A 27880-nucleotide genomic window follows, 5' to 3' on the forward strand; every position below is an offset into this window, starting at 1 on the left:
GTGAAGTTAATTACTTTTGAAGAGGTACAGTATTATTTTATTGCAGTTCCAGTATTGAAATTGCTTTGTGTTTCTTGTGTTTTATTAATATGAGAATTTTATCATCAGCATTCCCAACTATGATGAATGTGTTACCTGATTAGAGCTTCAGTCAAAACTTTGTTTCTTAACAGGTTGTGAGAAGGTATATTTTGAGCTCTGTAGTTGACAGTGAGAAGAATTATGTGGATGCTCTCAAAAGAATCCTGGAGGTACCTTAATATCTTTTGCATTTTATAATTTGAAAATTTTAAAAATAGTCAAATCCTTAAAGAATCTGTAGTATGACTCACATAGATTTTGCTACAGGTGCTTCATGCCAAATTTTGTGTGTGTACTGTTACATAAGGGTTTTTTTTTCTGCTTGTAGAATACCCTTTTTTTGTTTGTTTGTTTAAATCTGTTTTTTTCCCCCCACAGCAGTATGAGAAGCCCCTTTCAGATATGGAACCAAAATTATTGAGTGAAAGAAAACTCAAAATGGTCTTTTATCGGATTAAAGAAATTCTTCAATGCCATTCGATGTTTCAGATTGCGCTAGCAAGTCGTGTATCTGAGTGGGACTCTATTGAAATGATTGGTGATGTCTTCGTTGCTTCAGTAAGCAAATGCATCTGAACAGACAATCTGGTTTTACTTTAGGCTTGTTATTTCATTGCCATCTCTCTCTGTCTAACTTGGCCACTTTATTCCCGTATTCTCCAATGCCTGTTGGCAACTGTCAGAATATGTATGTACCATCCTGGTAAGGAAGCTGACACCAACACGTCTTTGGCTTTGTTGGCAGATGTGAAAGGATTGTGGGCAAAATTTTTGGGCTTTGGTCAAGCCTTCAGATACTTAAAGAAACAGTTTCTTTTTCTGGGGAGATAGAGATTCATAAACCCACCAAAATGAAGGTGAGATTGAGACACTTAAAAAGTAGGTAGTCATACATACTATGTTCCTTGGGAGTAGAAAAAAACAACATAGTAGGTGATGTCCTGAATTCCTGGATTTGAAATGAGCCTGCGGCACAAGGTAAAGAATATTTGTAAAACATTATCCCGCCCTTAATGGAGGGCCATCTGGTAAAGGACTGAACTAGCCACTGTTTTAAATTAGAGGAGACAAGAACTGGCCTTGGTTGATAGAAGACATTGTTCCCACCACGAGTGTGTGGATGGAAAAGGCTGCCTACCTGCTGATTTGATTGAGTACATTGTTTTGCTGCTGGAAATTACCACCTTTTCATGCCTGCTGTAAGCGCTGGGTTCTGTGTCTCTGAGTGCTTTGGCCCCATTTCAGTCAAAATGAAAAGGTTACTAAAGATTTGCTGTTTAAAGCAAACCTGTCTTGTTTTGACTGAAGTAAGTTAGGTAGCATTAATGAGACCAGCTCTGCAGAAGAGGGATAAAATTACTAAGGAGGCAATGGGCAGCGATCTTAGCCTTCACACGACTGTTTGCAGGCCACACAACCCGTCTGCTTTCCTGGTAAACCCTTACCAGCTGAAGATGGGGATGAAGACCCATGGAACTTGCTGGTTCACCAAATCTGGAAGATAGGCAGCAGTGGACTACAGGGGATCCCAGCAGCCGCTTTGAATCTCAGTGAATGCCCTTTGATTGCCAATAGTCCTGAGGCTCTGAGCAAGTGTCGTAGACAAGATGAAGCTATTTCTGTAAATTTACATTTCGTAATTCATAGCTGTTACATCTTTAGGTTTCCAACCTGTCTTCTACAGAAAGGTTATTCTGGGCATCGCCAGTCTTTCTGTAGATCCAGCACTAGGCCCTTAGCTCTGAGCAAGGCGAGTCCTTACCAGTCAGAGGTTTAGATAGTTATGCTTTCAGGGATCTTTTGAATTTATAGTTAAGCTTTACCCTTTTATGTTTTCAGTTTTCTAAATCTATGGTATTGGATGCATACAGTGAATACGTAAACAACTTCAGCACAGCAGTAGGGATTCTCAAGAAAACATGTGCCACCAAACCTGCCTTTTTAGACTTCTTAAAGGTGAGTTCATTCAATCCTAAACCAGCTGTGCATGTGATATAAATATGACAGTATGAATTATAAGTTGGAGGAAACTTGACTGCTGATACTGTATGTTGTGTGACTGTTTTAAAGACTTTGGTTTTATGGGTTTGACACAAAAAAATCCCCAGAGAATTCACTTCCACTACTGTATTTTCATAATAACATGATGTTAGATCCAGAATGTATTTTCAAGTGCGGAATGCTTTTGTTGTTGTTCGGATCAGTTTATTGGTGTTTGTATGACTGTACTTGGCAAAACATTGGGATTATTTCATAGCAGGTGAGCTTCAAATAATAGTTCACCATTCATATTTGGGATTTATTTTACTTCTAACTTCTTTATAGTATTGTGCAGAATAGTGTAACTAGATTTCCATTCCACAACAATTGCCTAGTATTTTGAAAATCATGTTTCCAATTTGTGGTCAAAATTGAAAATTTTTGTGCAAAATGCATGCTACCCTGATGAATATAGTGGTTCTAATGATGTGCTTTGAGAACCTGGTACCTGCAGAAGAAGTGCTGCGAATCTCTAGGGGTGATACCTTACAGAGGGTACACAAAATCCATTGCAAGGCTTTTAGGCTGTCTGTGTCACTGCTGAGAGCCTGGAAGCTCTGCTTGTCCCATTCCCCAAGAGTCCTGGATTGAGTTGTGCCTCTCAGAGCTGTCACCCTGTCAGGTCTGTTGCAGTGATCCATCAAACGCTGAAACTGGGCGCCCTAGGCAAACTAAATAGTGAAGCTCTTAAGTTGCCTAGAGGAGGGTGGAAGGGGGCTGATTGCTAATCTGTCTTCAGGTCTTAAAATTAACAACTTTTTGGAGTGTGGCCAGCACTACGCAGGATTATATTCTGGAAGCCTTAGGCACCATGAAGATCAAACTCTGTAGTGAGGTACAGTCATGTCATACCTCTCACACTGTTAAAAGCCTGTTGTTCCGATAGAGGCGTAATTTATACCTCTCGTCACTGCTTCTCATTGCCAGCACTGGTCCTGCTCAGAGCTGGGGACTCACAACCAAACTCTGAGGACAGAAGACATTTCTGTACCTTCCTTTTTTTGTTTGCTTACCAGCAACGAAGACCAGAATCTTCACTGCTGCTGTCTGGGGAAAAAAAAAATATATGTTTGTGGAGATAAATATGGAAACAAATTGTTGTGAAGCTGATAGTTGTAGCAATAAATAGCAATTTAAGCACAACACCAGTTTACTATTGTTTGGGTTTGCTTTGTTTTTAATATTGAGTATTTCCTCTATTCTCCTTGTTTTGGGTTAGCTGTGATTCTGGCCAAAATATTTCCAAGTGCTGAAATGTTTTACACAAACAGGGCCTTTCTGCACATGCAAATGAACTTTGTCTGGTTTTATCTACCAGTCCCGATAACCAAAAACAATGGATTCTTATGTTTTTCTTTCCAAACATAAATCAATGTTCTTTTCCTTAGTTTCTTTTAATAAAGAAAATGAAAGTCTCATTTTGTTTGCATAGCACTGGGATTATGATGTTTTCCTTAGATTTTCTCTTAAAAATACATATGTAGTTAGAGATTTATAGTCTCTTAGCCCCAAGAAACAGAACAGCAATAGTAAATTACGGACTATAAATCAATAGATCACATTTTTCAAATTTAAGACCTCGAACAAGTACATTCACTTTGTTGTGCTTGAAGTTAAGCAGATGTTTCAGTGCACTGCTTATGTAAAAAGCATGAATGTGCTGTATCGATATATTCTTAGGTGCTGCATTGCTGGTGCAGTTTTATCCCAGCTGTATTTAAGGAGAAAATTTCAGTTCAGTGACATGCCATCATTTTAATAGTGACTTTTTTTAAAAGATTTGTATTTTTAAATGAAATCTTTATAGTTAATGGAATCTTTACAGTACCACTGTTACAATTAATGTAAATGACGTAGAAAATTTTCAGGAAATGTTTTCCTTTCATTCTATAACTGATGGAAATACGCTCATGGTAGTAAACTGTATGGCTTTCTTGCATTGCAGCAGTGTCAGGAGTCAAGCCCCGATCGAATTACACTGTATGGTTTAATGATGAAACCTATCCAGCGCTTTCCACAGTTCATTCTACTATTGCAGGTAAATAACGTTTACCAAAGGGATGCTCATGTTGCATTCTGATGTGGTTTGCTTGTGGGATTGCGTGGTAGCAGTCTTCTGCTGGAGAAGCACGCTGCAGTGGAAGTGACCACTGGATCATGGGGAAAATAACAAAGAAGAAAACTTCAGTGCATCATAACATGCTGATCTTGTAGTCTAATTGCAGGGACAGGCAGTAGGTACATTGCAGGACAATCTTAGTAAACTAGATTTACTCTTGATTACTTGCTAGGTTAGATTTAGCTTGTAAGCCACTTTGCAGTAAAGCTGTAGTTCAGATGTGCTACTTGTCCATATCAGTTCATTAGCTAATAACACTTTAAAACACTGCTAGGATCTTTGTGGCAGTACTTGCCATTTAAGAAAATACAAGAGGATGTAATTCATGCCTTGGATAGTTCAAAATACGTATGGAAGGTAGAACCAAAATGCACTCTCTCCCCAACTACTTGGCTCACAGGACCTGCTGGAGTGTGTTGCAGCTTCCTTCTGACCTGCAGCATCTTGTCTTCCTTCCCGTGGAAACTGAGGATTTGACAGGGAGTCCTCGGGTCTCTTCTTAACAGGGAGTTGAGCTGTAGGAAGAGCACAGTTCCCCAGTGCAGACCAACTTACGCTGTTTGTAACTCCTCCCAGACCACGGCAGGTCTATCCTAGCGAGCGCTACGAGTTAGCTGTGTTTTGCAGGTGCCACAGAGGAGGACAGGCTTTGGGATTCAGGTCCAGGAATTACTGTGGGGGAAGGAGCAGAGGTAGTCGTGGAGGGGGAGCACATGGGTAGCTAGTCACGGTGAAAGTTTTTGAGTTAGCAGAAGAAAAGGAGTGTATTGCGGCAGGAAGCTGTAGTGAATACGTAGCGATTTTTAAGCACTGTGGGAAAGAAGCAAAAATTTAATTCAGATTGTTCCACTGCATGCCTGCAAAAGGGAAAGATTTTTAGAAGCTCTTGCAGCCTCCATGAAGTAATGTCTCTTACTTGGAGATGACCATGCTGTCAGTGTTTTAGTGAGGAATAATAACAGTAATAAAGATTAATATTATTATGATAGTAAATATCAGAAAAGTTTAACTTTAAATCGTTTCCAGAAACCTACATGTTATACTATAATATTGACTTTCAAATTGTGTGCATTTTTTAATTTACTGTTGCATTTTTTGCACTTGTTTTCAAGTTCTTTTGCTGTACTTTCTTCCTGTAAATAAGCAGTATGAGACCCTATTCAGTATCTTTTTTAAGAACTCTTAAGGTATTCAGGAAAATAAGCGATGTGCTGTCTGAATATTCATTAGGTGTTCATTGGTCATCTTGTTCTTTAGTAGTACTTGAGTAAAGAATGTAGCAATAACGTTACATCCTGTAATCTTTTGAACTTGACTTTGAAATGAAATCTGATTTTTTTTAAGCATTTTTGTTGTTTTTTCACTGCCCCTCAGGATATGTTGAAGAACACTAATAAAGGACATCCCGACAGATTACCTCTACAGATGGCTCTTACAGAACTCGAAACACTGGCAGAGAAGTTAAATGAAAGGAAAAGGGACGCAGATCAGCGCTGTGAAATAAAACAAATAGCAAAAGCAATGAACGAACGTTATCTGAACAAGGTTAGGAAGTAAGAATGTGTGATGGAAGAGTTAGTATATTATTAGTTTCTGGGCCTTGAGCAATCTTTAGAACAGACACCAGACACCTGAATTTTTTCTGTAGTGCACGACAACACAGGGTCACTCAAGTTGTAGGTGTGATATGTGAGCTACCTCCAGGACTGGATAGGCTCACTGCTTAAACCACTTGTGCTGGAGCAGGCAACATGCTGAAATAGCAGCAGCAGTATTAGTGTTCTTTGGCAGTGTATAGACAATGCTATTTCATTGTCTTGTAGTAAAGTCTCATGCACATCTTCTGATAAATACAAAATTCAATTTTGAATTTATCCTGGAACTGAAAAATTACTCCTATATAAAGGAGGGAATCGGTTCCTTATATTGCAGTGCTTCTGACTATGGAGCAGTTCCAGATATGCTGTTGAATGTGTCCAACATCTTCCTTGTTTTAAGGAACATCCCAGTCTTTCATTCATGCATTTGGATCATTCAGCAGAAATGTCTTTAAAGAACTGTAGAAGACGTTCAGTAGGAAGGAAGTAACAGTCGTCTTCATTTGAGTTTGTGAGTAGCTATCTGTACTGTGGGTAAATGTATACTTGCCTTATTTGCATCATACAGGTTTCCTCCATTCCCATGAGATGGGGCATAAATACTTCAATTATTGCTTTCACGAAGTTACAGATGATTATACTGGACTCAGTATGGGATGCAGTAATGGGGACATGCTGAAGGACTGCAAGGAGTATTTTTGTGATGCATAAAAACATAGTTTTCAGGGAAGAAAGTAGTCAACAAGAACACACTTGGTTTAGCCTATTCATAAAAAATGGGATACTGAATTTATTGTCATACTGGAACAGTATTTGCATTCTAAGTGCATTAGAAGACGGATTCAGACATTTTATGTTCTAGTTTTCATACTCGTGCTTCATGAAGCAGCTACTAATCATCTACAAATGGTTGAAAGATTTCAAGACATAGAATGTGCTTTTAAGAGGTGGTTTCCTTTTGTTAGTCTATACAGTATGTTCTGCACCAGGGGGGACAAACTGAGATGTAGCTGGGTAGTCATTCCAGTTCACATAGGGCCCCATGTGCCTTAATGGTTTTGAAACAATGGCAGGCAGGGTGAAACAGGCGGTGAAGGAGGTGGATGGATAGGAAACGGGTGAGTTACACACCACTTTGTTCTCTTGGCCACTACGGGGGTGCATTTGACCTGTGAGGAATCAGTTCTTGCTCACACACAGGGTGGACCCCCAGCCCTTGAAAGCAAATGGCAGGAGCAATTTACATGCCGTACATCTTTTGTACGTTACCTTCTTGGCAGTCTGTGGCAACCTGCCAGCCGCACTCCTCAGCTGGTTCCGCGAGCCCATGTGGACAGAGCTGGTGGAGCAGAGCACTCTTCCTTCTCCCACCCTCACCTCCCCTTTTGGGATGGCTGGAACCATGCATAGCACTTAAATGGGCTGTGAAAGAAGGGTTGAGGGAAGGAAACAACAGAAATTGTGGAAGCTATGATTTTTTTTTTTTTTTTTTTTTGCTAGGAGACCTTTGTCAGTGTGGAAGATTTTTCAGAGCAATTACATTCCGTATTAAGATCAAAAACGCCTGCAGGCCATATTGCTGGCAGCAGAAGTTAATGTTTCTCTAAATGAAAAGCAAATCAGTAAAGAGGCTTATTTCACTTGGCAAATCCACCTGCGAACACTTGCACTAGGATGGCAAGTGATAACCTGTTGTATTTTCTTTTATTTTTTGCACCGGATATTAGATGTACCATGTATAACATACAAAGTTGATTGTTTTTAAAATCTAGCTACTCAGCAGTGGAAACAGATACCTCATACGGACCGATGATATGGTTGAGACAGTTTACAATGACAAAGGAGAAATTATCAAAACCAAAGAACGACGACTTTTCATGTTAAATGATGTGCTGATGTGTGCAACAGTAAATATTCGGTAAGATTTGATTCATATTTTTTAAATGATCATTCAAGCTTCAGCTGGAATAAATAACACATCTTTTCTACTGTTATTTTTACTATGGCTAATGATTTCTAGCAGCAGTCATAATAAATGGTTAACTAGCTTTCTTACAGTCCTCTAAATTGGCTGCTGATGTTTGGAAGTTCTACGGTAAATTTGTCAGAAAATTATATCAGTTGGAGATTACAGATAGAAATGCTCTTTAGTGTCTAGTGCTTGTTGTGTATTTGTCTTTGGAATGCAGGCATGCCAAGGTAGGATTTTTTTTCTCTTCCTTAAATTCATACTGTCACACACACAAATCTGTAACTTGACACAAGTTGCAAATTATAAAAAAACAAACCACAAAGCTAATGCATGTAGCCAGAAAAAACGGAACTCACTAACAAAGTTCCAGCTGGGGAAGAGTTTTTATCTTTGAGACCAAACATTGAAGGATTAAAGCTGAGTTGCTTTGAAGAAAGCGTTTTTTCATAGTGCCTTCTGTGTTTTAGTTGGCTGTAATTATTACTGTTAGTATACCTCTGTGTATGCCAAGGTCACACTCACATTCAAATGTTGCTTGTATCATAAATTACTGTGATGGTACATTCTGACAGAGAAAATGTGGACCATTAAAATCTTCCAAGAACAGCTTTTTTTAAGCATAATAGGAGTGGATATCTTAGTTCATTACTGAAGTATGAATACAGTATGTGTTTTTGTAATCATGTGAGTGCTTGGTCTCATGTTAGTGAGAAGTGCTGTGTAATAACTGTACTTCAGAAAATGCATAGCTATGTCCAATTATTGTAGGAATTGTGACTTTTTAGTCCTTTACAATTTATTCATTTCTGTAGTAACACTTGGAGATTTTCTTATGATTACATGGGAGAAAATTGCTTTTAACCATTTTATCTTTTCTATCACTACATTGTCTTGGATTTTCTTGTAATTGTCCCTGAAGTGGCAACATGCAGTCTGTTTTCATTTTCCATGTGAAAAGTTCATGATTATGCCAAGTCTCTGGGTTACTTATTAAGTCAACAGTTCCGGTTATCACTAACAGCACTGTTGTTCCTGTAGGCATTAACTGGTTCTGAGCAACCTCCTTTAGGATGGGAATAGGGCATGCCTGTGTCATGGGGGTTTGCTAACTCTGAAAATAATTAATTATGGTTTTCTCTAGCAGTTAAGGTTTGCTTTCCAACTCCCTTATTTATATAACAGAGGGGTTTTAGAATAGTTGAATGTATTTCTAGCTTTATTCTCCAGCAAAAAAAGAGTTTGAGACTTCCTTGGGGTGTTCAATTGCAGGTGGGTCCACCTGCAAGCTGTGTGTGAATTCAGGATTCCTTCAATAATTCATGGACTACTCCTAGATGTTTAGTGCAGAAGAAACTACCTTTTTGATGCAGAATATAGTTCATGACTGAAGGAAATCAACTGCCAAATTTCACATATGTCACCTGTATCCAGTCCAGAATTTTTGGTTCAAAAGAAGTATATGCTATAGAATGTACTGCTTGCCTTATTTCTCTTCATTTTAGTTGTATGGAAGTTAGGCATCTTATCTAAGCTAGATTTCTGTCATAGCAGTGGTTCTTAAAGTGCATGCCTGCGGATTTACCCATGAGCTGTAGAGTGCTTCAGAAACTCAAAATGTAGCTGCACACTATGTTTGAGCTCCCTTTTCCTAAGCACCTTTTGTCCAACCTTTACAGAAAAGGTTCCAGGAACCTGGGGACCACTGGTTCCAGACCAATTTTGTATAGCTGTCAAAAGACACGTATTTCTACAAAGTACATGACCCTCAGAAGGTCCTTCTTCACATGTAGTCTAGATGACCGTCTCTAACTGGAGACCTCGCTTTTAAGTAGCAGGAGTTGGATGGGGTGGATGCTATCCTTAGTGACTGAACAGCTGTGTCCTCCCTTGTCTTGTTTTCTTTCTTCTGAACTAGATCAAGAGTTTATAAATATTTACTTAAGCTGGGGCACTTGTGTTTTTTCTTCATACTTGTCTCTTCAATGAAACAAAAGTATGACTGCGTTGTGACTAGGTAGCTGAGTAGCTGAACATCAGCGTTAAGGTACTGTTCACAATAAATACATTTTGCTGATTTTTCTCCTAAGCATTTAACTTCTCTATTTCAGTCATGCTTTTTGTGAAATAAACTCTTTTTGTTCACTTTAACATCTCTTCTGTCCTTTATGATAAGTGTTTGTTATATGTCCTTGAATGTGGATAAGGGAATGAAGGAAACAAAGGGAGTATAAATGCCATTTCTATTCCAAGTGAGCTTCCTCAGCATGCTGTTTTCTCTGAAATGCCTGGTGTGATACACACTTCCTTCAGCAGCAGCAGCGGCAGCAGCTCACGTGGTATCACTTTCCGAAGGCACAGCAGTTGCAAAGGTCTGCTGTAAAGAACATCCTGGGCTGTGGGGCTCAGCAGAAATGTTAGCTCGTCAGCCCTTGGCAGGTGACATTGCCCTTCCTGCTGCCAGTAGTCATTCAAAGGTCCCATCATCCACATTTCCCTAAACGTAGCAGTTACTTTTTTAGCACTGTTTCAAGTACTGTCCTGAAAGACAGCACAATCCAAAAGACTTAGGTATCATCCTAAGTACTCATATAATGATGTCAAGATGCATGTTGATCTTAAAAGACGGTCATTTATGTTTTGTTATAGAAGTGTAGGGACTGTTGTTGGCAGTCCTGTGCTGTTTGTAAACAAGATTATCTGCACCTGCATAGCAGTTCTTTGAACTCACAGGAAAGGTCAGTCACAAAAGTCAGCCTGATGCATGTATTTGGTTAAAGTTGTGCATGGTACTCAGGCTGATAAACAGAAGATTTCAGAAGCTAAAATAATAAATGAGATGCCATGAGACATAGTTGCTTGTCACAGTAATAATTCGTGCATCTTCCAGCTCTTCCTATGAAAGCGGTGGCACCGTGACAACTGGCCAGAGGTATTTATTGAAGTGGAGCGTGCCGCTGGGACAAGTGGAAGTCATAGAGTATGGCAGCAGCGAGGGCCAAGGAGAGAACTGCAGGTTTCCACCCCAGCACTCTGCTGAAAATGTCATCATTAATTCTAAGCCAAGTAAGTGACAGGAGTTATTGACTTTTCCAGACTTTTTTATTAAATTCCACATTTGAATTTCAATGGACTACTGAAAGCAAAGGAAAGCATTTTGTGCCTGAAGACTTCTGTAACATGAACAGTAATATAACCTCTTTCTTTAGAAACTGAGAATCCATGAAGTGATAGCCAGTCTTCTGCCTTGCAACATGAATTACTTGTATTTGTCCTGGTTCACTTTTATGCATGAAGAGTTTTAAAGCATGGATGTGTGTGGGCACGCAAAAAGGTGGTTTTGGTGTGCGTTCTTTATCCCATATTTAAAGCAAGGAAGTTTCTCCCAATAAAAATGACAAGCCACCCCATTGCTGTAGAGTAAGAGTCTGGGCACAAGTGGTTACTGCAGGGTAGAAGTTACTTCTCTCAAGCCCATAGTATCCTACCCTTCAAGCATAGTAATAAGTGCTTCAGAAAAAAACTTCAAGTTTCATTTTAATTATTTTTTTAAACAATATGCCAAAAGGTTGTTTCCTCCTAGCCTCTGTCCAGAAACAACCTCAAGCTCTGAAGTTTGCAAGTTTTTTCTGTGCTTATTAATCCCTCCTAGAGGCCTGCCAACTACCCTCAAGAGATGTATGAATTTCAAGAGTTTACTCAGTAGCTAGCCTTTCATATATAATGAGTTATTTTTATATCCTGTTCTTTGCCTAAATATTGTATTTTTAAGTGCATTCAATATATCTAGATTGTGATCGCTGTTAATGGTCTATAATTTACATGGGTTTCAGTGCTAACTCTGGGCATTATTTCACACTACATTTATTTAATATTGCACCCTTGGCCTTATGAATTTTCCCACAGTTGTGCTCTAAAGAGATATAAATGTTACACTTCAGAACAGTCTGAGGTGCAGTTGCAGCATTTAAAATCCCCAGGTATTTAATATGCTCCAGGATGGTTATTGTCAGGGTCTTCTTGCTCCTCCCTTTGTAAATAGCCACAGAAAATTTTTATAGGTACTTATGTCTCAATTTCAAGGATGACTTCATTCTTGTAACTGCTTTTAATTAATGACCTATTTAGACAATGAAATTAAAGCTCTTACATTATCATTTTCCAGCTGCTGTATGCATGACCGTGAAAGGAGTGTATATAAGGGAATGTATTACTTAGAATTCGGGGTCCCTCTCGTAGGTGAGTGTGGGAGGAACAGCTGCAACTTTGTGCAGCAGCTTTGCAGCTGATTAGACCAAATCCTTGCCTGTCAGCAAGATCAGATGGGGAAGTGGAGCATGAGGGGAGAGAGAAAAACCCTCACTCAAACAGTCCTGTAGAACCTACTTGAACTTCTTGGCTTTGAGGCTTCTCAGTTTCATGATATTTGGTGACAGTATCACAAAAAAATGAAATTACATTGTTCATCATTTGTAGTCTCAACCTTCAGGTTAAATGGTACTCAATAGGTAAAAGATGAGCTGAACTAATTGTTCTCTTGGTAAGCTCTGATCGTTGTATTAATTCAGTCGTCTTCTAATAAAAGGAATCAAATATAAGAATTAAAAAGAATATGAAGGATACTGGTTATACAACTGAATAAATCTTCCCTCAGCTTTAATCAAACATTTCTGCCAAGTGATCCAACTAAATTAAATATAATCAGTCATGAAAGAGGAAGAGCGTAGCCCTGCTATTTGCATGTGCTGCTGTGTCTGCGCTAGCTGTTACTCTGAATACAGACTTGTCTGAATTAACCTGTATAGACAAGTTTGAATATACACCTAATGGTGTTAGTTATTCTGTAGAGTTGCCCCTTTCATTCCAGTCTTCTTGGCTGCTAAAGATTACAGAAACTCAGAAAGTATGGCCTTCCTGCAGAGGGAAAGGACTGGCAGGGCTTTGTGTAATAGTTCACTGTTGCTTGTTTATTTGCACCCACCAAGATGCTGCATTTTATAGTTGATCATGACACAACCTTTATCATTGGTAGTATTGCATCGATGGTGAGACTATTGGGTATTTACCACAAATTACAAAGCACTGCCAGCAAAATATTGTCATTCTCTGCCTGGAACTGCATGACTTTGCAGTCATCATAAAGTTAAGTTATGCTTCCCTCTGCTTTCAAAGTATACCAAGGAACTGCTGTCATGAAATCCCAGTGGCCTCTCAGAATGTGGTTTTAATAACATCTAATGATCAAGAATAATTTGGGATGCTGCAGGCTAAATCCTGCTTCCATGATGTAGAACCATGTCTCAGACCTTATTTTCAGCTGTCATTTCCAGTTTGTGGGAACTGGAGAGATACAGAATAACAATGATTCTGTGTAAAAGTATTAAGTAGTAGGGGGTCACCTCTTCCATTTCTGAAGCACTGTGAAAAGTTGGTTTGTGTCTGCAGCTCACCAGGTTAAGTACTTGACCCCTGTAAGGTTGGTATTCTCACATTACTGCTGTGATTAGCAAGGATTCATGATGGATTCTGGTTGTGACCTTGTGAGGATTACTACTTATTAGTTACATTGCTCTTATCGTGGCACTTTTTTCTCCATCAAAATCCTTTATGAGGAGGCAACTGTCATAAGCATATCTCACTTTATTATTGGCTAAATGTAATTGGTGCTTTCAGCTTTCTACAATGCTGCATGAAACGATAGTGTAGTTTAAAGATGCAAACTTTACTTTGGATGCTACAGAGAAATTAACAGCTGAATTTGAATTCATCTCGTACAGGCTCTAATATGTAACTGCCGAAAGGTTGAAAAGTTTTATGAGTATGTATAAATTAAGGGCATGCTTTAGTACTGTTCTCAGGTGGAAAGCAAGGGCTGTGTGAACTTGGTTTTCTCTTGGCAAAATCATCAATTTGCAGTTTTCTACCCAGATCTGCATTGCGTACCAGTCTTCTGTTTCTGAATTCTAGAGGAGAACACATTTAGGGGTTGTTAAATTCATGTCGTGGTTTGTTTTGGTTTTTTTTTTTTTTTAAGGCCTTTGTCTTTTGGCAGGAGAAACTGTGTGGCCTGAGGAGGGAGTGGGGGGGGAAGCAGGAAAATTTTCCCAGCGTATATTCTGCTATGCTGCTTCTGTCCTTGATGTGCTTTCACCTTATTCTTGTTCTCCCCAGCACCAAAAGTAGACTACAAGTTCTTATAGTTATGAACATGGAGAAGGATTGACGTCTCGGCTGTTTGACAGAGTCCTTTGTTTGTATGGTTCTAATATTGTTTCCCAGTGGAGTGCTATTATAACTTGTGTTTGCTTCCTGTAATGATATTTAAAGCAGAAACATTTCACGTTCTCAGTCTTCAGAAAAAAAATAGTATGTTTATTGGATCACATTTTCTCTGAGCAAATCAGGCAAAGTCCTGTTTCATGTGTGGAAGTTAATCTTGCTTGAAAGTCTGTGAGTATGAGTCTCCAGCATCCCAACTGGACATTTCCTATGGAAGTGGTTATCTTTGTGTGCCAAAGAGGCCTGATGTGTTCATTTTCTTCTGGAGAAACATTTGCAGAAAGATGCAAGATAAAGTTCTTCCCTAGTAAATCCACATACTGTTTCTGGTAGGCTGCTGCTGTTCTCCTTTCCTTCCCAATTGGTCCATGTGCAGAAGCTCAAATGCATTCATAGTACTGAAAAGTTGAATTAATATAGTAAAAGAGGAATACTTTTGGCATGAACAGGAAATTGTATATTCTTGGGTTTGATTTACTTGTGCTGGAAGAATTGTGTAACGGAGTTCAGTAAGAGGTATTTGAAGTATGATTTAGGTGGTTATGGGAGCATTTGACTTCTTTTTACAGTAAGATACGAAAACTACTATAATGGTAGATGAGGTGGCTAAATGGAAGAAACAAGAACTATGATTCAAGACCTGAAAGGAACTCAGCAAACGTATTATGTAATATGGGGATGACCCTAGGTTATAAATCATTGAAAAGCTCAAAAGGAGACACTTAATTACACATCTTCCTTATGTAATGTTAACTAGTGGATTCTGTTCTTCCACGTGGTTTTGTTGATGCATGCATTGATTTCACCTCCTCTGTTTGTGTCCTACTGAAAGTAATGGATTCAGCATTCACATCTGGATAGCTATAGATAATAATTTATTGTGGACTTTGGGAAATGAACATTGTTTTAAGGGCTCCTGAATTCTAGTGCTTGTATGTTCATGGGTGAGTCTTGTCACTTCTGTACCTCAGTTTGCCCACGTATAAAATATGCTGTGTTCTGGGTAGGAACCCTAAATGCTCAAAAGACCTCAGACATATAATGTGTCTGAAGGGTCTAATGGAGGCCACAGATCACTTAAACATGCCCACAGGTAAATTGGTATCTTTGATAAACATGTTATCTCATAGAGGAATTGAAAGAGTAATCAATGACTATTCAAGTACTAGGTTATTGCTAACTTTTTTTTTTGTGAATTTTCAGTCTTTGTTATTTTAGATGCTGTAATATCTAAAGCAATTAGCACATTCGTTCTGATGTTATCTTTTTTGCTAATATATACTGCTTCATCCTGAATGATCTTTAGCAGTTGAAGGGATTTATCTGCTGGCTATTTCCTTGGGTTTTGGTTTACTGGAGATTTTTTTGTATTGGCTTTTGAGGAAGTTTTAATACATAGCTGTATCCTAGCAAATGATACTCATTCAGTCAAAAAGAATGAGAAGTTGGATTGAATTTATGGAAAGAGAGCACCAAGAAAGTTAAATGTTACCTGTACTCTTGTGATAAAAAAAGAGGATGGGTGAGATGGGACAGACTTTTTAGTAGGGCCTGTAGCAATAGGACAGGGGGTGATGGTTTTAAACTAAAAGAGAGTAGATTTAGATTAGACACAAGGAAGAAATTTTTTACTGTGAGGGTAGTAAAACACTGGAACAGATTTCCTAGAGAGGTGGTAGAAGCCCCGTCCATGGAACCGTTCAAGGTCAGTTTGGACGGGGCTCTAAGCAACCTGATCTAGTTGAAGATGTCCCTGCTTATTGCAGGGGGGTTGGAGTAGATGGCCTTTAAAGGTCCCATCCAACCCAAACCATTCTATGATTCTATGGGTGAAAGAGCAATGGATACAACTTGACTTTTAATATGTCATGTTAATACGACATACTTTAAATATGCCTTCCAAAAAATACGGAAACTATGGTCAAAGGCAAATTCATAACTTCTTATCAAAATGTACTGTATTCCCCTCTAGAAGAATCAGAAGTTGACCTTCACTTGCAAGTCATCCATCTATACATAAAATCACTGAAAAAGACATGTATTTCACTGCGCCTTAAAGGGGATATAGGAGCACAAGTCAAATATACTGGCCAGAGTTTCAGTTTCTCAGACTCCTGGCACATGTAATTATGAGTTTGCAGCACTTTCCACAAACTGTTGATGGGTCATGAAATGTGGTTTCTGTGCCAAGACAAATGCCTGTTTGGTACCGCAGCGACGATGACCACCCTGAGTTGTCTGTTCTCTGCTTCCCAAGAATAAAAAGGGTGAGCTGTGGAAGTTTTTCACAGTGATTTTACTTAAGACCACCAGACTACAGAGACTCTGAAGAAGCAAAAGGAGAGAACTAAGCATCCTGCCATTTCTGGGTGGGAAACCAGTGCCTGTCAGCAGTGTTCTGTTGCTGATCATGTTGATTAGGAGCCATACACAGCATAGCCTATTACTTAAAGAACTATTTAGTTTGAGCCATATGGCTGAAGGCTGAAAGAGAAAATGAGCAAGACCCATCTGTACTATATATCATGCAGCAATGAGCATAGGAGACAACAGTAAAATGAAAAAACAGGTTAGCACGTTTATGTCTATGGCTGCATTTTAGTGTTATTTTTTTGTTTCACAGATTTACAGTTCATAACTGAGATCAAACCTCAGCACTGCTACAGCATGGCTTCTCTCCTCTCCTACATTTGTACTCCCTTTCCACTTGCCTGTGGTTTTGATCTCTGCGGGTTTTGTTTATTGTCAAATGTAGTAGTGACAATGCTGAAGTACAGGCATGATTCCTCTCTTCCTTCCAGAGTTTCCTTCTGCTTGAAGCAATTGCTTCGTGTAGGTGTCTTGAGTGTTGCCAGGGAAACAGGTAGGGATGTTGGATGGGCTGCAGTGTGCACTTGTGTTTCTGTCAATGTCTTGCTCAGTGGAAGGACAGCTCTTCTCAAAACCAGAAATAGTCCTGCTGTGATAGCCATTGCTGTTAAAGCTGGGTTTTTGCTGGTTTGTCCAATAAGAAATATAGAATTGGGGAAGCAAAAAAAAAAGTTGCTTTAAGGCTGGACAATCATAATACAATGTCCAGAGTAAGCAAGACTAAATATTTAGTGGCATATCAAGTCTAGCATTGGTGATAAGGTTTTAAAAAGGATGATTTGGCATGAATTGCTAGTTGAACTTACTTTAATCTCTGTGAAATATGTGTAGAGTAATAATGTAAATCTTTATTTTAAAACTACTGTAAATAATACTGTACACTAAAGGAGATGTAATATGTTCATAAATGTAAACTATCTTTGATATATATGAACAAAAGACCAGAGATTTTCAATAAATCTAACTCCAAACAGCCTGTTCAACTGAGCAAACTGGATGACACTAAATAGTTCATCATTAAGCAGATACATGTTTTTAGCTGGTGGATTAGGCATAGAATAAATTAGGTGTTACATGTTTCTCTCACCCACTTAGAATTAGATTCTTCTCTTTGTCTTTCGTATTTGTTACAGTGATTATAGGGCTTGACATTCACCTCCCATAAAGCTTTTTCTGTGTTGCCAGGGGTCTCGTCCACATCTTGACACAGAGTAGTAAAATGAGTAGAAACCTAGCTATATAAGCGAGTATTAAAGAGGGAGGTAAGCTCCTCACAGTACAAATTCCACGAGTTGTTATAGTCTGGTGGCAAGTCCAGTGTAAACCTCTAAGAGCTTGGCCAGTTTACAATCACCTGCAGGCCTGCAGTACTTTTATCGTTTAAACTCCTTCACATGTGTACTTTCACTGCCTGTTTATGTCAGTGTTTATTGTCTCACACCCGGTTCCTCTCTGCCCTTGGTGCCCATGTAGGCGCACCCCAGAGGTCTTGTGTGACCCCTCTTCCACCTTAGGAGGGCGGGGGTTTCCAGGTCCGTCAGGCCCTGAGAGGAAAGGGGTGTGGCACCTCTTTTCTTTACTCTAAAGTCTATTTGCTTCCGGGATTTTCCTTTCTCATGGGAACAGAGCCAGGAACTGGAGCTGCAGTCAGTACGTAGGAAGACACCTGGCCGTTGTCCTGGCTAGCGTGATGCGAGGAGCTGAGCTGTGGGGTCCACGCTTGTCAGTGTATCGGGGCTCCTGTGTTTCTCCCTGCTGTTCCCTACTGCTTTCGCTTCCTTCCTCATCTTTGACACAGCACAGCTGCTTCTGTCAGCAGGAAAAGTATTTATGGCATTTTATCTCTGAAGTTCCCTGCGCGGTCAGGATTAGCCAGAGTTTAATATAATCCTGAAGCCATGCTCTCTATGTATGAGCTACTTCTCATCTCAAGAGGCTTTGCATTGCCTTGGTGTTCTTGCATAATTTTACTCGCAAATGGTATAGCACTATGAATTTAATACCTTACTTAGTATTTGCATTTGCAAGCTGTTGATTTTATCTTCATGTTGCTCAAGCTGTGTGAATAAGCAGTTTTGTCGTTGGACTGTAGCTTTTGTGCAACCTGTTTCTTTGGTCTTCAGATCTGATACAATGAGCATATAGCGAGATGAGTCTCAGCATTCATATAATTACCAGTTGAGAGCAAGGTATTAACAGCTGACAGGGAGGTGAAGCATGTTAAAAATACTTTGAGTTGAGACTTGGGAGGTTTGTTTTGCAGCTCTGCTCTATGTGTACTGGGTGGCATGTGGTATTTGGTTTGTTGTGATTAGGACTTGAAGAACTCCCCTGTCTTGCATGGTAGTGAGAATAAATACATTAAAGAGTTTTAGAGGCTCAGATTATCGCATTCAGTAATTAAGCTCATAAAGATTACCTTTAGGTGCTTACATGATTAAAGTATAATTAGACTGAATAATGTCATTTCATGTTTATGTAATGCTCTTCATGTTGGTGGATGATGATGATAGGTCCTGACTGTATTACTTGCTTACCCCATGTCTGAATTTAATAGTTTGTGTTCTAGTAATCTCAGGGGCTTATTACTTAATGCTATGTATGTGTTTGTGCTGCTGCTTTCTGCACTAGGTTACTAAACCTAATTTAAGGTTATGCTGTAAAGCTACATGTGAGTATCTGCTCAGCTTTTCATTGATTGATGGCTGCCAACTAAGCTCTTGTTTTCTGAGATCATTCCTGACTTCCCATTTGCCCCAATTTCCAAACCTGGAGACTGATACCACTTTCTAAATATTTGTGTAGTTTGGACCTGAGAGTATGATGTAATCGCAGGTGAGCTACAGTTGAGCCAATGATGGCTCAAATTTTTTGGGAGCATGCAACTGTGGAGGTCATGAGTTGGATTTGGTGTTAACAAATTAGGGGTAAGGCAGAAAGTCTGCTTTTCTGTTATGAACTTAAATTGACCTGTGGGCTTGTTTAGGTCTTAAACCAGGATTTTGGATTCACAAGACTACTTTTTTTTTTTATTTTATTTTACTGAAATTCCAATTGGCTATTAAAATGCTCTTGTAAAGGCGAAACGAGAAAACATAACCGACTCACATGCTTCTCTGAGGTGTCTATGGAAACAGGAACAGCATGAGTGAGCAAGTGGAAAGGCACAAAGGAGGAGGGTGGTGCTGGGGGAGCTGTCAAGGGCTTTGTTTACATAACACAACATGCAGGAAGCTTGTGGTTAAGCATCTAAAAATGAAACTTCATCCGCTTTGTCACTGGCTTTAACACTCATACAGAATTTCTAGGCAGAAGGGATCAGAGGTATGGAGGTGCCTCCCTTATGTATAGCTGGGGCTTGGATTTGTCAAGTTCCGTGCAAGAGGAGGTTTCAGTGCAGCAAGGGATCCTCATCACCGGCCTTCCAGCGAAAGCTAGGTGTTCTGCTGCAAAAGGTTTTGTAAAGGGGAAGGGAATAACACTTAACAATGGGCATCTGTATCAACTGCAAAGTGAATGACAGTGTTCCTGGTGTTCCCAATATTCGTAATCTTTTTGCCAGCTCTGTTTCTCTGTTGCTGAAATAGATCACTTGTATATGAAAATGCCACGTAAGTGTCTCCTTTTCTACTTGCACTGAGAAAATTAGTTCCACTAGACCTCCTCAGGGAGAATGTTTTTCCTCTATTTGACAAGTTCTCTTCCCCAGAGCATCTGTAAGGCATTTGTTCTGTGTTCAGTGTATCTGCATATCTGTAGGAGCAGGATCCAGTACCAAGTTTAGGGGAAGAATTCCTCGACTGCAGTAATTGAATCTTGGGTCTTATTAATGGTTTCTGGTTTTCCTTCTTTAAATTAATTATCAAGATCTTCAGAGAATAGGAAACTGGTTTACTTCAGGTATAACATTGTCTCTCAAACTGTCTCCATTCTTGTCCTTCCTAAAGGTGGGCATCTTAAACTGAGCAGTGGGATGCTGTCTGCCTGTTGTTACTTGATGAAAAAATCAGTGACACAATTCCAGGACAATCAAAGTCACATTTAAAACAAAACAATTGAACAGTTATGATTTCAGTAGTTTTACATATATTACTGCTACGTCATCATGCTTTAACCTAAACATGTTAACAGTCTCATCAAAGCTGTCTAGTTTGTTATGAACTGATCAAGAATTCATCTGGTATCATGATGCTTTGCTTTCCAGAACACTGTACAAGCTTCTCAGGTTTAAATGTAGACTTAAACATTGCGGAAGGGTCCTATTTTTTTATTTGTTCTGAGTGCGTAATTCTATACAAGTACCAGTTTGCTATGCCTTCCTCAGACATAGCAACTTTTAAAGTTACCTCCCACATATATAACTTCTCCCCACATCCCAGGTGATTTTTATGCTCAAGATGAGGATTGAATCTTTTCCAAATCTTTTCCCTTCATAACACTTAGCTGTTTCAGTATGCTGCCTGGATGCAAACAGATGGCTCAGTGGGAGGAAGCAATACAAAAGCACTCAGCCTCGAAGACCAGATTGCAAATGGCAAGTCAAATTTGGGATCTACCAGCCTTTCAGAGTAGTCTTCAAATTTGGCATGTTCTTCAAACGTATCATTAATTTCATGTTACTCCTCAATAATGCTGGGACTACAGTCAGGAACGTAGCCTCTCAGTTTTGGTTGTCGTTTTCACATGTGAGCAATCGTGAGCTTCTATTTCATGTAACGCCTAGTCTGACTTCAGGGGTTGGCGTCTCAGAAGCAAGTAATTTTTCGATAAGGACCTTGAATTTCCAGGATAGATCAGTTCTTGCGTCATGTCAATATAGCTTTTTCCAAAGCAATTTATTTTGATGTATTGTGGTTTTGAACCATGTAGGGAAAAGGTCATTACTATAATCATACTCAAGGCAGATCTTGTCCAGATTTGTTACTCTGCAGTAAAAGAGATACCCAGGAGCGTATCTATTAACAGTCTTTGGCTTTAACATGATATACAATGCAGAAATGTTTGCAAGAATAGATGCAACATTGAGAGTATGCTGAATGAGGCTTTTATTTTATTTGCATGCCATTTGGATTTATGTAATAATATTACTTGAAAAAACCCTCCTAATTGGGAATAAACAGGAGGTTAGTATGGGAACGGACCACCTGAGCCATTATGTTTGTTTAACCCAGGAATATATGTTTAAGTTATGGGTGGCTGCATGTATACTATAGGCATTGTAACACTTTCTTTTTCCCTGTTAATAGCATAAATCTGTGATAAATCAGTAATTCACAAGTGAGAATCAGAGCACACAGCAAAAGCTGTTTGAGAGGAAGCATAGGGCACCATTAGTTCGGGATTATAATACCCAATATGCTTGTGGCCGATAAGAATTGAAAATTCAGAAGAACAGAATAGACAGTGATCCCAGGGGAGCGGCTGCTGTGCCAGTGCCCATTAAAGCATCTGCTGCTGTGCTGGCCGTGCACGGAGAGAGCTGCAGCTGCTGGCTGTGGTCCCTACCAAAGCAGCTTGCTGCCAGAGGTGGGAGTTCTCCCCCTCCGCCCACACCCAAACATTAGCACACACACACCTCTTCTGCATGTGTATATTTATGCACAGCTTTCCAAATCTTAATTTTGCCTGAGCCAAGTCAAACTGACTTTAACCACACCCAGGGAGTTTCCTGCAGGCTTTGAAAATGGCTGGGTGTAAATGGGCTAAAATTGCTTCTGTTTCAATTATAAGAATTACTTCAAACCAGGCAAAGCTGGTGAATTTAAAGCTGTGGTGCTGAGAGTAACACTGGGAAATGTGCAGGTAAAATAAGTGTTTAGTATTATACTCAAATATAGGAGCAAAGTAAGGAGCAATTGTTATAAAAAACCAGAATCTTCCCACCCCAATTTTACATAGCAGCAAAAATCAATTTAAACTTTAACCTCCTTTCCTCCCTCTAAAGCAAAAATGGCAGTTTTGTGTTGTTTTCTTTTAACCTTGAATATATTTCATAATAACGCTGAGCAAGGAATTAGATATTTAGCATGAATTACTGGTTGTTGGCAATAAACTTGCCTGTTGCAGAGGCACGAATTCCTCTGGTAAAATCTTAGCAACAAAGGACTTGATGGAAAAAAAGTTCCTACTAACTTACATGTGGCCAAGATTTCACCCTTGATCTGTAGGTGGAATGCAAAAAACGTTGCCTCCGAAGCCACATATGTGGTTATCGGTTACAGCACGCTGCCTTCTCTCCTGCCCAGGCACAGCATCCTCTGTAACATGTAGGATGTGTAGAGCTGGGGAGAGCCTTCTCTAAACTCATGGAGGGTTTTTTTCACATTGGAAAAATAAGTTGTTTTGGAGCTTGATAATGAGTAAGAGTGGATTAGAAATGGGAAGGAAATGGCTTTATCATTTGTGAAACATTTCAAAGTACAAAAAGAAACCAACCACATATCTGCTTTGGAGTGAAGCCAAGAGTTTTTCACTGCTTTCTGTGGAAAAAAGAAAAAGTGAACACCCACCCCAAAACAGCCAGCAATCGAACGGTCAGGGAACATGTGTGGGCTGAAGCAGCCAGCCTTTGGCTATGAACCGAGAAACACATCTGATGAACAGACTAGTGTGCCACCCCACCTCCTTCGCCCAGGAAAAACCCTCCGTCAGACAATTCTCAGCCACATCAACTGGTAGTCAACATTTTGTTAACCACTGAGAAGCTAATCCTGTTTTAAAAGACATTGTGAGTAACCCTTACAGGGCCCAGTTCAGAGATGAAGTTACTCTAACTTGTAACTCATTATCTAGACACAAACCAAGTAGTAAGCTCTCAGAGAATTCTCTTCATTGCTTATCTCTGAAGCCCAGTTATTTTTCTGTATTCCAGTTTGTTCCCACAAAGGACTTCCATGAAAAAATATTAGCTGTGGCTATTGATCTGATTGACTATTAAAATTTCTTCTTAATTTGACTGTTTGTCTTTTCTTGAATGTCAGAGGATGGAAACAGGCTCTCTTTAATTATTTATTGATTTGCTTTTTGACTTCCTTTCCTGTGTGGTCTTTAATGAATGAGCCTAAAATTGCTTCCGTTCGGTTTTTCTGTGTGACACAATTTCAGGTGCCAGGTTAGTTTATTGGCTTTGACACTCTTGTCTTATTGCATCCTTTTTATTTTGACTTATTAAAAGCCTATAAAATATGCATGGTGCAGACAAAATAGACTCATGTGACAATTACTGAATGAAATTCAAGATTTATGCCTTATTCCCAAGGCTGAAACAAGGATGTTTGTAAGAGCATTTGAAGCTCTAGGAAGAGGATTGTAGAGGACAGCTGTTTTCAGACATGGTGGATGTATATACTGCACAGGGCAAGTTCATCTGTGTAAGCAGTTAAAATTTTCTTCGTGGCCTCAGTTGAAGTCTGTGGCGTAAAGTCCTACAGCATCTAACGGTAGCCTGAATGCTTGCTGTTATATGTTGCAGGTTAGTGCCTGTTCTCCAACCTGCTTTCAATAATAAAATGAAATTTCTGGTAACTGTCTTTATGAAGCTGCAAAGAGTGATCCTGGCTTTTAAAACTTAAAATAATATAATTCACTTGAGTGAAAATATCCATCCTATACAAGGGATTCCTCACACAGGTTTTCACAGCCTGTAAATTTTCTTTTGGTTTAAACCTGGAAGGATAAATTTCAGAAATATTTGTAGTACGTTTTTCAGTGCAGTAGTTTGGTTTGTTTAGTAGTGGAGATTAAAAATGACAGGTAAGTGAACAGAATTCTGCCAAAAACTCAACTAAACTGCCAATTACTTCTAATCAGTGTAAGTTTTGTTCTGCAGAAGTTACCATTTTGTTACAGAAATTTGGGGCAAGAATGATTTCATTTGTGTTCTTTACAGTGCCAGGCACGTTATCGTGGCTTTTGGCTGGATTTCACCGGGCTTCTGTTAACACTGACCCACCCCTTTCTCTGCAAGCAGCCCCATCAAAATCAACAATTTCATGTGTCTAGGAACTAGCAATTCTGGTACTTGACAAATTATAATTATTGTAGCCGTTAGTAAGAAAAAAGGTGTGAGCAAACACAAGAGGGATACAAGGGGAAAAGTGTTTACAACTTTCAGTGTTGATTTTTCATGTGTTTGGATTGAAGAAAATGAAAGTGCAGCTTAATGAAATTATGTACTGTGCAGTTCCACAAAAGCGTTTTATTTTTTTTTTTTTAGACAAATCTGCAAACATATTCTACTGACCATAATCTGAAAACTCTTCCTCTTAGTTCTACTTTGCAGTCATTTCTTTTCATTGTGTACAATAAATGTAATGATCTTTTCTTATGGACTGATTCCTTGTTAAGGGTAAGAAAGGCTAGATTGTTCTTTTAATTAACATTCAGAGCAGGCAAAGAAGGGTGGATGAAAGTTGCGTCTATGGCTGGGTAAATAGTAGTAAGTGCGGTCATTTGCCTGTTTAGTGCTCAAGGGCAATACATAGAAATCCTTTCATTGATTCAATTTACCAGAAGATTTAAAGGCAAGAGAATAATTTGAAATTTTATGGGACTGTGTAATATCTCAGGTTTATGTTGCATTTTCCTGCAGTAAAGGTGAGAATTCAGAGATAAAGTAATCCTTAACATTTTCCTTCAGCCTTGAAATTTTAAACTCTTCAAAGTTTAAGGCAGACTTCTAGCTTAATATAGTGAATTACACTGAAGAAAAACATCTGGTGGTGGCCTCGATCTGTACGATGCCTCCAAATAGGAAAATGTCTTTAGAAAATACAGTTATTTTGATACATAATTGAGAATATACAAATAATTTAAGAAGAACTGTCTTGTGTGTGTTTATTTTTCATGTTTGTTCTGGATTATGCTATTCTGATAGCTTTGTGTTTGGTGTGTTGTGTCCCTGTAGCAGACTCAGGGAACGGAGGTGCCTCGGCTGGCAGCGGTGCTGTGTCCAGCACCCATCTGCCCTGGCAGCCAGACCAGGAGGGACGGCTCGTGTCCGTGCTCCTGACCTGACTGCAGAGCAGGTAGCCAGCATTATATTTAGATCATGTTCTTGCCAACACAGGGTTGAAATCCTTCTGCTCCAGGGGAGTTTGCCCTAAACTAGCCTCCAGCGTTGTGGTAAGGGTGAAGGATGCGTAGTTTGAATACTGAACTGCGTGAGCAAAATAATCTGCAGGGGTTTCCTGGAAAGATAATCCAGCCTGGCTCTGCCATTCAGCCAAAGGGAAACATGCTGACTCTGTATGAGTCAGGGTGGGGTTTTTTGGCGAGAGGGAGAACGTTGTTTCCGCAAAAGCTATATAGCCATCCTGTTCCTAACATCGTATCTGGGAGGCAGAGAGCGTTAGCAGGGCTTTGCAGGCTTTGTGCATTTAAACAGAACACTTATCCTACCAATCAGAATGTTTAGTGTTATTTTATAGACGTCGGTACTTAATGATGACTAGGCAAAAATATTTCTGCTGCTGTTAAGATTTGTTGCTGATCTCAGTGCAGATCCTTTTTTCACTTAATCACGATTGCAATAAAATTTCAAGCGATTGAGTAAAATTGCAGGCTCGTGTTAGGATGCGGATGTATGATCCAGAACTGTCTTGTGATCAATTAAACAAATTTTGAGTTTTAAACCACCATAGTGAAGGTTACAAATAATTTTTTTTTGGCTTCATCACATGACCAAAAGCAACCTTCAGAAAGGATGTTTGAACTAAGGTGTAACAGCAAGTCTCCTGGTCGGTGCAAAGCAACACTTCCGTGTCAGCGAGAAATTTCGGGGCCAGTGAAGCTTCGAAAGTGGTCACAGTTCTAGTTCATGCTTATTAAAACTACACATAATGCTCTCTGTCATACTAGATGAACAAACCTGAATCTTAATTGTAACTCTAAAAGGCAGTGGTAAGGTGAGCTAAAAGGAAATGCCTATGGTAATGCCTGTACATGCAAAGCTAATAAACATACTACTACCTATAATTTCCCAGGATTCATTTCACAATTATCTGTTGGCAGGGACACTGAAAGCACCTGGAGGAGCAAAGTGAAATGTCTGATAAATGTATAAATAAACCACTCTGATTTTCAGAAGTAATGAAGACCCTGGCTGCACATCAGGGCACTGGTTGTTTTTACAGTCTAGAGAGAGTAAAGCCTGTTTTGATAACCTTAATTTTCATAGTGTTAAGAAATAGCAATGTATGGTAATGCTATTAGCTTTGTCATGCTTTCCTCCTTTAAATGAGAATTACATCATCTTATATATAACATTATGTTTTTATTCATTTTAGACAAGCTCTATATGGGACCAGGGCAACTGTACCATGATCTGCAGAACCTTTTACATGACTTGAATGTAGTTGGTCAAATTAGTCAATTAATATGCAGCCTTAAAGGAAACTATCAGGTAATAAACAAAGCTGGATTTATTCTTCAAATATGCCTCTGTTGTAAAGTAGCATAATTGTCTCTCCCTAGGATCTGTGAAAGACATTCTTTAGCGCTCTCTGTAAAGAGAATTAAGTTTTTTTAACTGTAGTAATTAATTTACTGTTAAATGTTTAGAGTTATAAGTAGATTACAGCTGTCTTTTTAATCTTGTTTTTCTTTATTGTTTTTAAGTGTAGGTGGATACTACAAGTGTCTGCATTTGCTCAGTAGCTGATAAGCTTATATGGAAACAGAATTACATTTTGATCTTAAGAAATTGGATTCTTGCAGTTAGACAAGGTAGTAGGAGGAGGGTTGGTTGGAGGAAGCTCTTGATGCTCATCCGAGCTCTTAATCCTGGCTTTTGGGGGAGTTCTACTTAAAACTGAGTGCAAATCACAAAAATATAAATGGACTTTCAGAGGAATTTTGAAAGTAATTTGCTTTGGCTTTGTTCACATCCCTTTTATTTAATTTATATTCTGGCAAACAGGTATGGTATGTTAACACTGTTAATTTCAGAATGAGTTCTCCACAGTCTTAAGACTTAAAAATTGCTTTTTTGCCTTTCGTTTTATATGCTTCATGTATGCTTAGGCACAATTTTTAACTCCTACCTGCCACCGTAGGCTGTAGATATATATATGTGTGTGTGTGTGTCTGTGAATATGTATATGAAAGCTGAGTTTCTCTTGGGATATTTTGCCTTCAGAGTCAAGGGCATTAAATAAAACATAACATTTTATGAAAAAATGTACTTCGAAGGAAGCTTATGGAAACAATACTTTTGGATAAAATTTCACAAATATTTGAAGGTGAATTTTCAGCTGCATTATTGGGAATATTTATAGCACAGATACCGTAAGACATTCACCCATTAAGATATCCAAAACCTTTCTGCCTGTACTGCCAGTCAGAACCAACTGTGTTTTGAAAACTTAAAATTCAGTCAATGTTTCCAGGTTGAGATGGGTAAGGTAATTGAACAGTTTAGTTGAG

The 27880-nt window shown here is 39.1% G+C and overlaps 1 protein-coding gene across 11 annotated transcripts in view; it reads left to right on the plus strand.

Annotated features, from left to right (window-relative positions):
* The window catches only part of ARHGEF10 (Rho guanine nucleotide exchange factor 10), a 119509-nt gene that overhangs the window by 54488 nt on the left and 37141 nt on the right, over window positions 1–27880 (plus strand). For 10 of the 11 annotated variants that reach the window (XM_054820521.1, XM_054820519.1, XM_054820516.1 and 7 more), the window contains 8 exons: window positions 174–251; window positions 460–639; window positions 1921–2037; window positions 4067–4159; window positions 5615–5785; window positions 7611–7756; window positions 10698–10873; window positions 26743–26858. In XM_054820521.1, the coding sequence (XP_054676496.1) occupies window positions 174–251; window positions 460–639; window positions 1921–2037; window positions 4067–4159; window positions 5615–5785; window positions 7611–7756; window positions 10698–10873; window positions 26743–26858 (1077 nt within the window). The remainder of the gene's footprint in view (window positions 1–173; window positions 252–459; window positions 640–1920; window positions 2038–4066; window positions 4160–5614; window positions 5786–7610; window positions 7757–10697; window positions 10874–26742; window positions 26859–27880) is intronic. The other variant, XM_054820523.1, reaches the window with a different exon arrangement.

This window comes from Grus americana, chromosome 3, assembly GCF_028858705.1.
Source record: "Grus americana isolate bGruAme1 chromosome 3, bGruAme1.mat, whole genome shotgun sequence".
NCBI lineage: Eukaryota > Metazoa > Chordata > Aves > Gruiformes > Gruidae > Grus > Grus americana.